The sequence below is a fragment of the Anabrus simplex genome, chromosome 8 (assembly GCF_040414725.1).
Source record: "Anabrus simplex isolate iqAnaSimp1 chromosome 8, ASM4041472v1, whole genome shotgun sequence".
Lineage (NCBI taxonomy): Eukaryota > Metazoa > Arthropoda > Insecta > Orthoptera > Tettigoniidae > Anabrus > Anabrus simplex.
In genome coordinates, this window is record NC_090272.1 from 20,429,161 (window position 1) to 20,441,340 (window position 12,180).

Genomic DNA, 12,180 nt, shown 5'->3' on the forward strand with positions numbered 1-12,180 from the left:
AACATTCCCATATAGTCTTCCTTGGAACACTATCAAATGCTTTTTCGAGATCCAAAAACACTAGTGTTAAGTCTTTGCCCTTCTCCCAATGCTTTTCTAACAGTATTCTAAGTGCAAATGAGATCGGTAGTTGATCGGTGTTCTCTGAATCCATATTGTTCTTCCTGTAGTTGTGGTTCTATTATTTTCCTTAGCCTTTTTTCAAGTATTTTCTCAAATATTTTCAAACCATGAGACAATAAAGTGATCCCTCTATAATTGCTACATTTCTTCCGGCTTCCTTTTTTGAAGAGAGGTATTATTATTCCCTTTTTCCAATCATCTGGGACTTTCCTATCCTTCCATATTGCATTAATTACTCTATGAAGCCACTGTATTCCTATTGCACCAGTTGCTTTGATCATATCTGCACTGACTTCATCAAATCCTGTAGATCTTTCTTTGGGCATACTATTAAGGGCCGTCTCTACTTCCTTCCATGTTGGCGGACTCTCTTGGTCAGGCTCATCATTGCAGCTTAAACTGACCTGCGTGGTTACATCATTGGAGTCTTTCCCAGTACTGTTGTATAAATTATCAAAATAGGATTTCATGATCTTCCTTATTTCTGTCTCCTCCCTAACTATGTTACCATCTGGTTCCTCTATTGCTGTTATGTATTCATTGTCTCTTCTTATATTTCGTATTGTTCAGTAAAGTAGTTTAGAATTAGCTTTGCTGTCTTGCTCTAGTTTATCTGTGAAATCAGTCCAAGCTTTCTGTTTTTCTTCGGCCACAATTTTCTTTACTTGTAACTTCTGATCTGTATTTCTGCTGCAGTTCGTTTACTCTAGATTCGTTCCTTTGACTTCCTTTTTGCATTTCTTTGTCTCTGGCTTTCCTGGTTTCATTTTTCACTTTCACCCGATCGTTCCACCAAGGAGTTTCTTTTCCCTTCATTTTGCTATTAGTTTTACCACAAACTTCTGATGCAGCTCTGACAATGCTTTCTTTGAATCTAGTCCACTCGATGTTGCCTTCTTGTAATGCATCGGATGGTAATTTATTGGTGACTTTTTTTGTGTATTCAACTTGTTTCTCTGTCTTCTTTAGCTCCCATGTCTTAATTTTTAGTTTCCTGTATTTCTGAGGTCTATAAATCTCAATGTGCTTTATTCTTGCGAGGAGAAGTCTGTTGTCACTGTCCAGGCTTTCACTTGGTATAACTCTGACATCACATATGGTCTTTCCTGCTTCATTGTCAGATATAAAATAATCTATCAGAGTTTTAGTATCTCCATTCCAACTGTATCTTCTTAGTTTATGACTTAGCTGCTTCTGAAACCAACTGTTGTTAATTCTCAAGCCATTCCTTACACATAGATCTAGAAGACTTTCTCCTTCTGGGTTCCTGTCTCCATAACCATGTGGACCTAGTACATTTTCATATCCACGCCTGTCTGATCCAACTTGAGCATTTAGATCTCCCATTATTATGATATTTTCCTCTCTTTCTATAGCTTCTTTTAAATCAGTTCGGAATTGTTCTTTTTCCTCTTCGTTACAGCCAGTCTGTGGGGCATACACCTGGACTACTGTCAGCACACTCTTGTTAAGAGAGATGTTCAACTTAATAATTCTTTCATTAACATATATTACCTCACTGATGACATCAATGTCCTCTCTTAATATAAAACCTACACCATTTTTGGCTTCTGTTTTATTTCCATTCCAATGTAGTTTGTATCCTTTTCTTAGCTTTTTTGTTCCTCTTCCCTTCCACTTTCTCACTCAGGCCAAGAATACAGAGGTTCCTCCTTTCCATCATATCTATCAGCTCCTCACTTCTGCCAGTCAGGGTCAGGATATTTAATGTTCCAATTCTGTGTTTAGGACTCTTTCTTTTGGGCTTCTTCTCAGAACATCGTACTTGAACATCAGCCTTACGGTCATCATACGTTGCAGATGTTTGAGAAGACGTGTCTATCCGGTATTTTCTTTGCGTTCCGAGGCTCGTTTTGTAGTTGAAAGCAATCGATATAACCCTTCAGTTGACTTGCTAAGCCTAACACTGCTGGGGATTTTCTGTCAGGGGTATTCTCCCTTAGCCTTTGGCAGTCCCCTACCTCACTGCAAGGCAGCATCTGATGAATTTATGTGTCATTTCCTACACAAGGGTCTCATCAAACCTTCTAGGGGAAAACTCCTCCACCCGTAGCTGTTGGTCTTCCCCTAGTTTGTCGGGTTTGGTGTCGGCCACCCAACCCTCGGCCAGACAGTCGCAGGTAGTACCGTCTACTGTCGGATACGGTATCAGGATCACTCCTGACCTGACATCTAAACGATAACATAGACAGAAATAATATTCTTTTTCATACAGTTATTCTCCTGAAAGATTATTACTTAAGAAGAATTGATAAACAAAAATCCATAAATACAAATCTACCGCTCCAAGACCTCTCCTCCTTTAACCCCACTCCCGTTACAAGCGCTCCACCCATCCCTCCAAGCCTCCCCTCTACCGCCGCAAACTATAACCTCAGAGCAACACGCTACAGATCTCAACAGACAGCCATACAGAGTGCACGATCTCAACAGCTAACGTAAGTAATACGATATATAACTTGCCACTACATTCTATCGATACATCATCTCACACACTTATTATTTCTACTTACAGATATATTAATTTACAACACGCCTTTACGATACAACCAACGTGCAACCAAATTAAGACATACGACATACGACATCCAAAATGTACTTCATCTCATAATGGTCACCAACCCAACCTGTATTCGACACGCGACAAGATGAGAACGCTTTCTTAATAATATTCAAGCTTTCCAGCTACAACAACAGCAGTATCCAACAAAATTACCAGTTATTACTATCATATATTATGCAATTTCACTCGTAACGCATACAGCATGAACATGTGATCGATCCTATTCAAGTAAACATTTATATATTTCTAATGGACCAGTCATTAAACTTCAACACAATAACCTACAGTACTGTTACTAAACTATATTTAAATTCATTTATATTTCTAGAATATGCACATAGCACCATATATCAATACTTTTTATCTAAAGTATTTTAACAGGTATCTCATACCGGTGTTTTAGCCCCAAAGGGTTCATTTTAACAAGACTTTTATATACCTAATAAAATAAACAGTGTCAAGACACAACTCTATTTTAAGACAAAAAACAAGAATAAAAGGTGCTACAAACTTATACATTAGTATTAAGAATCCATGTCAACTAGGTATTATATACCAATATTTTAATCATAAGAATTCAAATCAACAAAGTTCTTTATGTATTTAACTGAACTAAATAAGTGAATAAGTAAACCTTACAACCACTACATGAAATGTAATCAGGATACTGAAAATCCAAATAGTACATCTTTAAGACCCTACATTGTACCCAATATCATCATACGTGTACAAATGCAATAATTTTACTTCATATTGTGTAAAACAAAAATTGTAAAGTAGAATAGCATGTACCTCTCAGTAAATGTACATATTTAATAGTCAATCCACTAGCATTCTGTCAAATGGATGAATTACATTCAACACAATACTTTTGACACTGTATACAAGGGAATAGAAAACCTATATAATAGCTCAACAGAGCAAACTTATAAATTCCATAATATATGCATATCCAAACTAAGATGTACTTACCAGCATATTAATGACATAAGAATTTTAAACATTAACCATTATATGTGATGTTTTTGTAGATATTTTGTATGTGTCAACTGAGGATGACCCCTTAGGGGTCGAAACTGGTATTGACCCTATTTACCAGTTTGGTAGTAAATAAAATAGTGTATTGATAAGGTGGTGACTCATATTATTTCTATATAGTGATACCAATCAATACGGATATGAAGCTTATAAATAATAATCGTCTTCGTATGTCGACGAGAGAACTCGTTAGTGCACATAGTGAGGAAACGATGCCGTAGTTAATCTGTTTCATGCAATATCATCACTGGGGTGCATAAATATCGGTAACGGAAAAAATTACGCACGCTTAATCGCTCGTAATAACGGATGCATCAGTGATAGGGCTCTCGCTGTAACCGAAAGATGATACACAGTTTAACATAGGAATTTTGAAGGGACAGCAAAAATCATCGCTATAACGGGAGTTCTCATTATAGGCCGTACTCGCTATAGCGGACTTCTACTGTATAGTTAAAAGGATAGGAAGGGTTGTATTGCATGTCCTTACAGCTCGTACTTGGAGCAGTGTGTATTCAACTATTTACCACTGTTGCAACAAGATCTTCTATACGATTAAGCGAGGAACCGAACCGTAGCTAGAAATAGGAGATGTGATTGGTAGGGACACATTTAGATGGCCAAGATGCGTCATGTTTTGTTAGCACTGCCACTGAGATACAGATACTGAGTTGTGAGTCAACGAGGGGAAAAGCTGTGATATGGCTAAGTTATGAACCAGCATACTGTTATTGTGAAAGCCGAGAGCGCTGGTAGAATTTTTTGTGTGTTGGCCGTGAGTGCTTATGAGAAGATATGAAATAAAGGAGCCCAGAGATGGCTAGTATTACCGGAAGGGATAATTTCCGAGGAAAGTTTCTTTAATGTGATTTACTTCTGCGTGTGAGCAGGAAGTCGAGGTTATTTAACAGCCATGAAAGTTGATTTGTACGGCAGTGAAGTGCAGGGAGGACAGACAGCAAGATACGGCCGGGTGAGGCCAGGCAGGTCCTGTTAACATGTCCCAAGCAGAGGGGAGGTTCTGATAGCTGATCGCTTAGACTTTCATAATTTATTTACGCTCGCGAGCTGAGACCTTGTTTTGGTGACTACGGAGGACGCGCCGAGGGGGCGTCTGCACACAGTCGGACATCCTGGAGGACTACGGAGGAACGTGCCAATTGTTATTTAAGTGTATATTTATATGTATTTCCTTTTAGGTATTTGTGATGTTGATGTGTGTGTTTGTTTTTGTGATGCTGTCATGTTGTGTTTTCAACGTTGTGTTAACTTAAGGGAGACAGTATGTGCTGTTTTGCCGGGGATTGAAGTTCTGACTTCTCATTTGCATACAGGCCGTCCGTATTTAGCTTCTGTGTTATTTTGGGGTTAGTGCCATCAGTCCCAAGACTGCATTGTGTATTCATGTTTACCGATATATTCGGCTTTTTATTCATGTAAATATTTGGGCGTTACAATGCAAATGGTATCTTGTTTACTTGCGTCCTTTATACAACTTTTTCAAGGCTTTACGCCACTTGCGGATCGAATTTTGTGATACCTTGTTATATTTGTACATATTCCTGTAAAATTTGTACGTTGACGTATTTTTTTTCATGCATTTTCATAATTAAAGTTTTTATGTGATCTTAAACCCAAGGCTTCTCATTTAAATACTATGTATTTCTTAGACCTGTCCTTTTTGGTGCGTATATTTACTTTGGATAGAATTTTGAACCCAATTTTCTCTTTCACCGGACAAACCACGCGCTTCTCTGTTGAGCTAGGCCTTAGGCACATGGTCAGGATTGGGTACATTACATGAATTGAATTTATATTAGTTTATATTTATTTCACTTCAGGTCGTATTGTCAGCTCGTAACAGGAAGAGAACATTTCATTGTCGGTACTTAATACCTGTGTCTCCAACTTACCTTATGTACCCTATCTTTCAGAAAGAAACGCACACCGTAATTTTATGCCAAATGACATAACCGCAAATGAGTTGAACCAATTGCGTGTACATATTTAATGTATTATTTTAAATGTAAATGAATTGTAAATAATTTTTTTAATATCAGAATTCTTTGAATAATTTACTCATCCAATGTTTTCGCCTGTATTTTTCGTCAAAAAGGTGTGTTAATTATGCAAGAAAATATGGTATTCTGAATCACTCTATAACTGTGACATGAAGAGCGCCTCTTCCTAGATTTAGGCAGCACTTTATAAACATCTAGCTATAGTGGCATCTTGTGGAGATATGCTGCACTCTTTATGAAGTTCTGAAGTTAAGACAGCATTTTCCTGTTTGAGGTTACCATCTAGGAACCCGTTTTGGAACTTTCATTTACATTCATTTAATAGGAAATGTAATTGTTATGGGTCGGCAACCCTTCTGTGGTTACTTAGGGTTGCTCCCACTGAACTTCATTTAACTAATCACAGTCTATTCTGTCACTATAAACGGAAGGACCAGACTATCTTTACTGGGAGATAAATGGACGATGTCCTGGTGTGCTGGGGCAACAAGTCAATAAGGCTTCTTCATCCTGGACCATGTGACAGTACAAAACATCAAATGGCTAACAGTGATTGTAGAGTGGAAAGTTTAGGGTCGTGCTGTACCTGCTTCTGCTTTAACCTCTCGGTGTGGGATGACTTTCACTACCTGGCTACCCTGTGCTGCGGGAGGAGTATAGCACCAAACATGCTACGAGTGCGGGCTCTTAGATAATCGGGCGTAAATGTCAAGCAGTTCAATGAATTTTACTAAAATGTTTGGTGTATTATTAGTGCATAAACACATAAAAACTTAAACAGCATAATTTACTGGCATTATTCCAGGTCAGTGAAGTGGAGGAATCTTCTGAGCTTTCAAATCGATCAAGAGATACGGCTACACCAAATAAAGAAGTAGCGAGTACCCAGATATTTTGAGAAATAAGATCTCAATACAGGTGTCTGTACTATACTCATTAACGTATACAATGCGAAAACTACATACATTTCCTCCACAGTAACCGACACACATTCATTTACCCTCGATCAGAACGGAAATAACATACTGTGTGACCACATGTAATGTTCAGAATAAATATCAGCCTATTCTACTTTCATCTTTACGAACTCCACAGTAGAAAACAATTGAAAAATGTTCACATAGGACATAAGCAGTTCTTTGCAGAATTCTGAGACCCATAATTTGCCATTTGTCACTTTGTCCTGTCTATAGACATATCTCACTACATTTCTAATAATTCAAGAAATAGTTGCTAGATAGAAGTACAAATCAGATGCTGCTATGCACGTGCAATGTACATCACTCTGCGACAAAGTGTTTGGAAGTCTGCGTGCAGTGTACGCACTCCACGTTGAGTGGTTAATGTAGGGATTGTAGTCGTCTAGTATTTCAAGCAACGACTGTAAACCGCACTACTGGGTGCCATGTCTTAAAAGGACCTTGTTTCCCTTTACTCAGTTTTCTTTCTTGTGACTAGAATTTTAAATGCATCTTTCACATTTTGGTCATTAATTTTCTTTTCTTCCTTCCAGCAAAAGATAGTATGGGATTATCCTCTGTTTCCCTGGGCCTTGTGTCCCATTACATTTTATTCTAATGCTGTCATGGGATTGCTTGCTTCTTTTCAGCCTCCCTCACTCTTTTGTGTGCCGGCGTACTTTCCAAACTTTTCTGAACTTTTGTAATTTAACTTGTTCTTGGCCTGTATTTGTAGAATGAGCCTAGCGTCTGATTAGGTGAGCATTCTTTCTGTTCGTATGTGTATTTTCGTTGGCTTCCTTTAGACATAAAATGGCAACTAGTATTCAGAATTTATTTTGGTATGCGAAGGCTTTCAGGTGTTTGATATTGTGGGCTCAATTCTCCTTTGTTATTAATGAAGCTCTGAGAGCAGTTGCCTTGATATAAAGTTAATGATCATCGATTATTGTAATAGATCACAATTGTTAAATACTAGTTTTGGTTTCTTGTTAAAGAGAAAAGAAACAAGGAAGAAAGAGAGAAAGACACAAGAGAGGTGGAAAATATCTTAATTTTTTCCTTTCTTGTGGTCATTTATTTGTCCAGTCCTAGGGCTCTGTCATTTCTTCCTCACAACCTGTGGACCACCAGTAACAATTACAATAACTCATCCTGTGAGATCCTGTTTCTGTCCGTGCGATATTCTTTCATGCAATTGAGCTCTTAGAAAAGCAGAAGCTGTGTTCTGTAGTTTTTGTTCATAGTAATTCTTTAATACAGTTCAGTTGTTTTCTTATCTTTATTCTAGGGACATGTTCTGTGCTGGCCGTGTTCCAGAAGAAGACTTGAAGCGCACAATGAAGGCCTGCGGAGGAGCAGTCATGTCCACAGCTCATGATCTCAACGACTCTGTTTTGGGAAGATGCAGATATTTTGAGGAAAGACAGATTGGTGGTGATAGGTAAGGTGCAATAATTCAAGTAGTTGATGATTTCTGGTTGTAAGTTTTATGGTCTCACAAATATGATTTTTTATTTTGAAATTTGATGTTGTATATTACAAATTTTTACACACACTATCCTAATATATTTCCTCTTTCTATTCTTGTAATTTATTTTGAAAAAATAAGCTATTACTTAATATTTTCAGTGTATCAAATTGGATGGTGTTATGCATCACTTGACCAAGCATTTGACTTGGACTGAAAAATTGACAGCTGCAGAAAGTGTCATTGGAGTGGATTTGTTTAAGGTGGTTTGTTCTGCTAGAGAATGAAGAGGCTGTACAGCCAGGAACTCCACGCAGTGTCAGGGGACCGAAAATAATCTGATTCCTTTCAAGGGCTAATGGTTTTCTGCGGATGAGACCTTGTAGGAGGGCAATGGACTCTCAGTAGAGGAAATTCTACTAAAATACCATTACTCAACGGTTTACTCGGCGGAGAAGATGGGCTTTGGTTCATATTAACCCTTCAATACTTTCCAGTTGGTGTGTCATATTTATTCTGTGCTGGTCGTGTTCCAGAAGAAGACTTAAAGGCCTGCGGAGGAGCAGTGAAGCATTAGAGAAAAAGCCAGGTGGACTGGCTATGAAGGCGCTGCTCGGCTTTTCTCGAGTCAGCGGCAGTCCATTGCAGTTTTGGAGTTTGACCTCACCTCTCATGTATATGTGCCGTGCTGAATGATTCCGAAACCATAGATAGTGTGTCTGCAATCCACCTTAAACAAATCCACTCCAGTGACACTTTCTGCAGCTGTCACTTTTTCAGTCCAACGGCGCAAGTTTGCCGTGCAGTTAGGGGCGCGCAGCTGTGAACTTGCATCCGGGAGTTGGGTTCGAAACCCACTGTTGGCAGCCTTGAAAATGGTTTTTCATGGTTTCCCATTTTCATACTCGCAAATGCTGGGGCTTCCTTCACGGCCGCTTCCTTCACACTCCTAGGCCTTTCCCATCCCACGTCTCCATAAGACCTATCTGTGTTGGTGTGACGTAAAACACATTATAAAAATGGTTCTCGGATGAAACTTGGAAGCCTTCGGTTTGGACCTGTACATTGGCAGCAGGTGTGTGATGGTCTTCTTTCTAAGATTATTGTGACTAGTTGTGAATTCAGTCCTGCGCCTGTGTTTGGGCAGGTCTATTTAGGATCATCACTGCCTACTACAAATGGGGAAGGCGCTAGAAAAGGTCGGCTAAACATCGGGAATCGTACTTTTATTACAAGTGATGAAAAGCATTTTTCGTCCGTATTGAAAGTTTCATAAACTGTATATAGGATAATATTTTTTGTTTATTTCCACCTATTCAATACATTACAAGATGTTGGCATTTACTTTAAAACATTATTCAGATGAGACATGTTTCGCCTCCTACTGTGAGGCATCCTCAGTCATCAAAAACCTTATTATTTTACTAGGCATCTGGTTAAAGATATTCAAAAATGTGTTTGATGATTATAAGAGAGGTAAGATTTACGTTTGTTATAAACATGTTCATGAAGTAACTAAATATCTAATATATTGATAAAAACATATGTAGTTCTTTGTTGAATAGGACTTGTTTGATTGTATTATAGTAAAAGAAGGTGGCTTAAAGCCGTAGTCATTAATAGATGTCTAATACATAGTGGAAGGCATATGAAATCAGTTCAATGAGAATATATAATACAATCAATTGATACATAAAAACTGGTAGATTCATAAGCAGTACATTTAAAAATGAAGGCGTCATGTGACTATAAATGACTTGATGGCTTAAAGCCGTAGTCAAAGTTTGAAGTATAGGTCAAATAACTGTTAATATATGGTAAAAAGATATAAGTCAAAATTATAAAGCTTAGTATAAAAAATATGAAGGAAAAACATTACAATTGCTTGACAAAAGTTACTTGACGTTGGCATGCATTTGTCCGTGATATTTATTGGTCAACAGTTCGTAGGTTATTTTAGATTTATTCGGCAAGATTGCGTTGACAAGAAGTTCACCAGATGTTTATAGTTGGCCTAATTTGTATTAAGTCATCAAGAAAGTTGCAGAGATGATGATGGGTGGAAATTCACAACGTTGGTATGGTTTTTTGACGTGAAGGTTGGAGAGCTGTTGTGTTCTTCTTCGATGACAATATATTTTATAAAACGTTGATTTTAATAATTTATACTATTGAAGAGTATTATGGAAGTTTGATGAGGCTGTTGAATTATTGTTGTTATAGATTGGTTCTGAAATGAAGAAAAAACTGTAGTTAATTTTGACGAGAATGAAAGAAAACATGGGAAGGTTTTGTTTAAGTGTTGTTAGTGAGAAAATGTTGGTGCTTACTTATGGCGTTGTAGGCCCGTTTGACAAGAAGTGTGAGGCGCTATTAGGATACTAATGGTCACTAACGGTTTTTACTCCTTGTGTTGTACGTATGTCGTCTGGCCAGAGGGGGATGGGTAGGAGGGGGCGGAGTTGTAGGCTTGTGATTCGTGAACGGGAGGGAGTTGTGAATAGTAGGGGAAGCGGAGGTGCGTGTATCATTTATTGGTTTATGAATGGCGCGTGGAGGGGAATTACGTAAGATGGGAGGGGGGTATGATGTATTTGTTGTCGTAGGGGTGTTTGTTGATACTGTTTTGAAAATATTAAAAAACTTTTTGTCCTGAAGGTTTACATTATTGAATAATGTTACTATTTGGTCATATAAAGGGCTTCTATTGTCTATTGGATCATTTAAATTCTTATTAGCATTGAATTTTTGGTCCAAAAATATTTATAAATTTTCGAATTCGGTCATAAGTCTACCTTTTTTTAATGTTTTTAAAATTTGAAGGTCCTGTTCAATTGTGGTAAAGTTGTGCCCCGTTTCTTTCATGTGATTGCTCATTGCTGAGTGTTTATTATGTTTCTGAGCATTGTAATGTTTTGTGTACCTAGTTATGAAGCTTCTTCCTGTTTGTCCGATGTATGAGCTGAGGCACTCATTACATTTTAATCTATAGATACCGGAGCCTGAGTATTTATTATTTTCTGAATTTATTGTATTATGGTTGAAGAACATTTTTTGGTTTGAATTTTGAGTTTTGAAAGCTATTTTGATCTCTTGATTTTTTAAGGTGTTGGTTACTTGTTGTATGATTGGGTTGGTGTATGTAAAGGTTGCGAACTTTGATTTTTCATTTTTTATTGGGGAGAGGTTTGTGGATAGTTTCAATTTAACTTTATTAATTAGTTTGTCTATGATAGAGGGATTATATCCATTAAAAGTGGCTATTTCTTTTATTGTATTTATTTCTGTTTTTAAATTGGTCGCTGAAAGGGGAATTTTTAGAGCTCTGTACACCATACTATAAAATGAGGACTGTTTGTGTGATTGTGGATGAAGGGAACTTTGTTTAATAGTCAAAGGTGTGAATGAGGGTTTTCTGTAAATTTGGAAATCAAACTTATTGGAAGTTCTTGTTATTGTGATGTCAAGAAAATTAATTGATTTGTGGTTTTCGTCCTCTTTAGTGAATTTAATATTGTTATCCAGATTATTTAAATAAGTTAATATGTTTTCACTACTGTTGAGATTTTTGTCAATTATTACTAGAGTGTCATCAACATAACGTAGCCAGAGATTTAATCCATTGATGTTATTTATTATTTTGCTGTTTTCGAGGTTTTCCATATAAATTTCAGCAAGTATTCCGGATAAAGGGTCTCCCATGGCTAGGCCTTCCTGTTTGTATATTTTATTGTTGAAAGTGAAAAAGTTGTTTTGTAAGACGAAGTTCAGTACTTTTAAGAATTCTTCTATTTCTATTTTGCTTAAATTGCTATGTTTGGAAAGATTGTTTTTTATTATTTCTATAGTTGTAGCGGGAATGTTTGAATACATGTTAATGACGTCGAAAGAGCACAATGTGTGATTAGGTTTTAAGTTAAATTTTTTGAGAGTTTCACATAGTTCTATTGAATTTTTGGGGTGTTTGTTATGGAATTTGAAATG

At 37.2% G+C, this 12,180-nt stretch overlaps 1 protein-coding gene across 2 annotated transcripts in view; it reads left to right on the plus strand.

Moving 5' to 3' along the window:
• CCT7 (chaperonin containing TCP1 subunit 7) overlaps nucleotides 1–12,180 on the plus strand; it is a 267,536-nt gene that overhangs the window by 109,362 nt on the left and 145,994 nt on the right. For both annotated transcript variants that reach the window (XM_067153015.2, XM_067153016.2), the window contains one exon: nucleotides 8,017–8,169. In XM_067153015.2, the coding sequence (XP_067009116.2) occupies nucleotides 8,017–8,169 (153 nt within the window). The remainder of the gene's footprint in view (nucleotides 1–8,016; nucleotides 8,170–12,180) is intronic.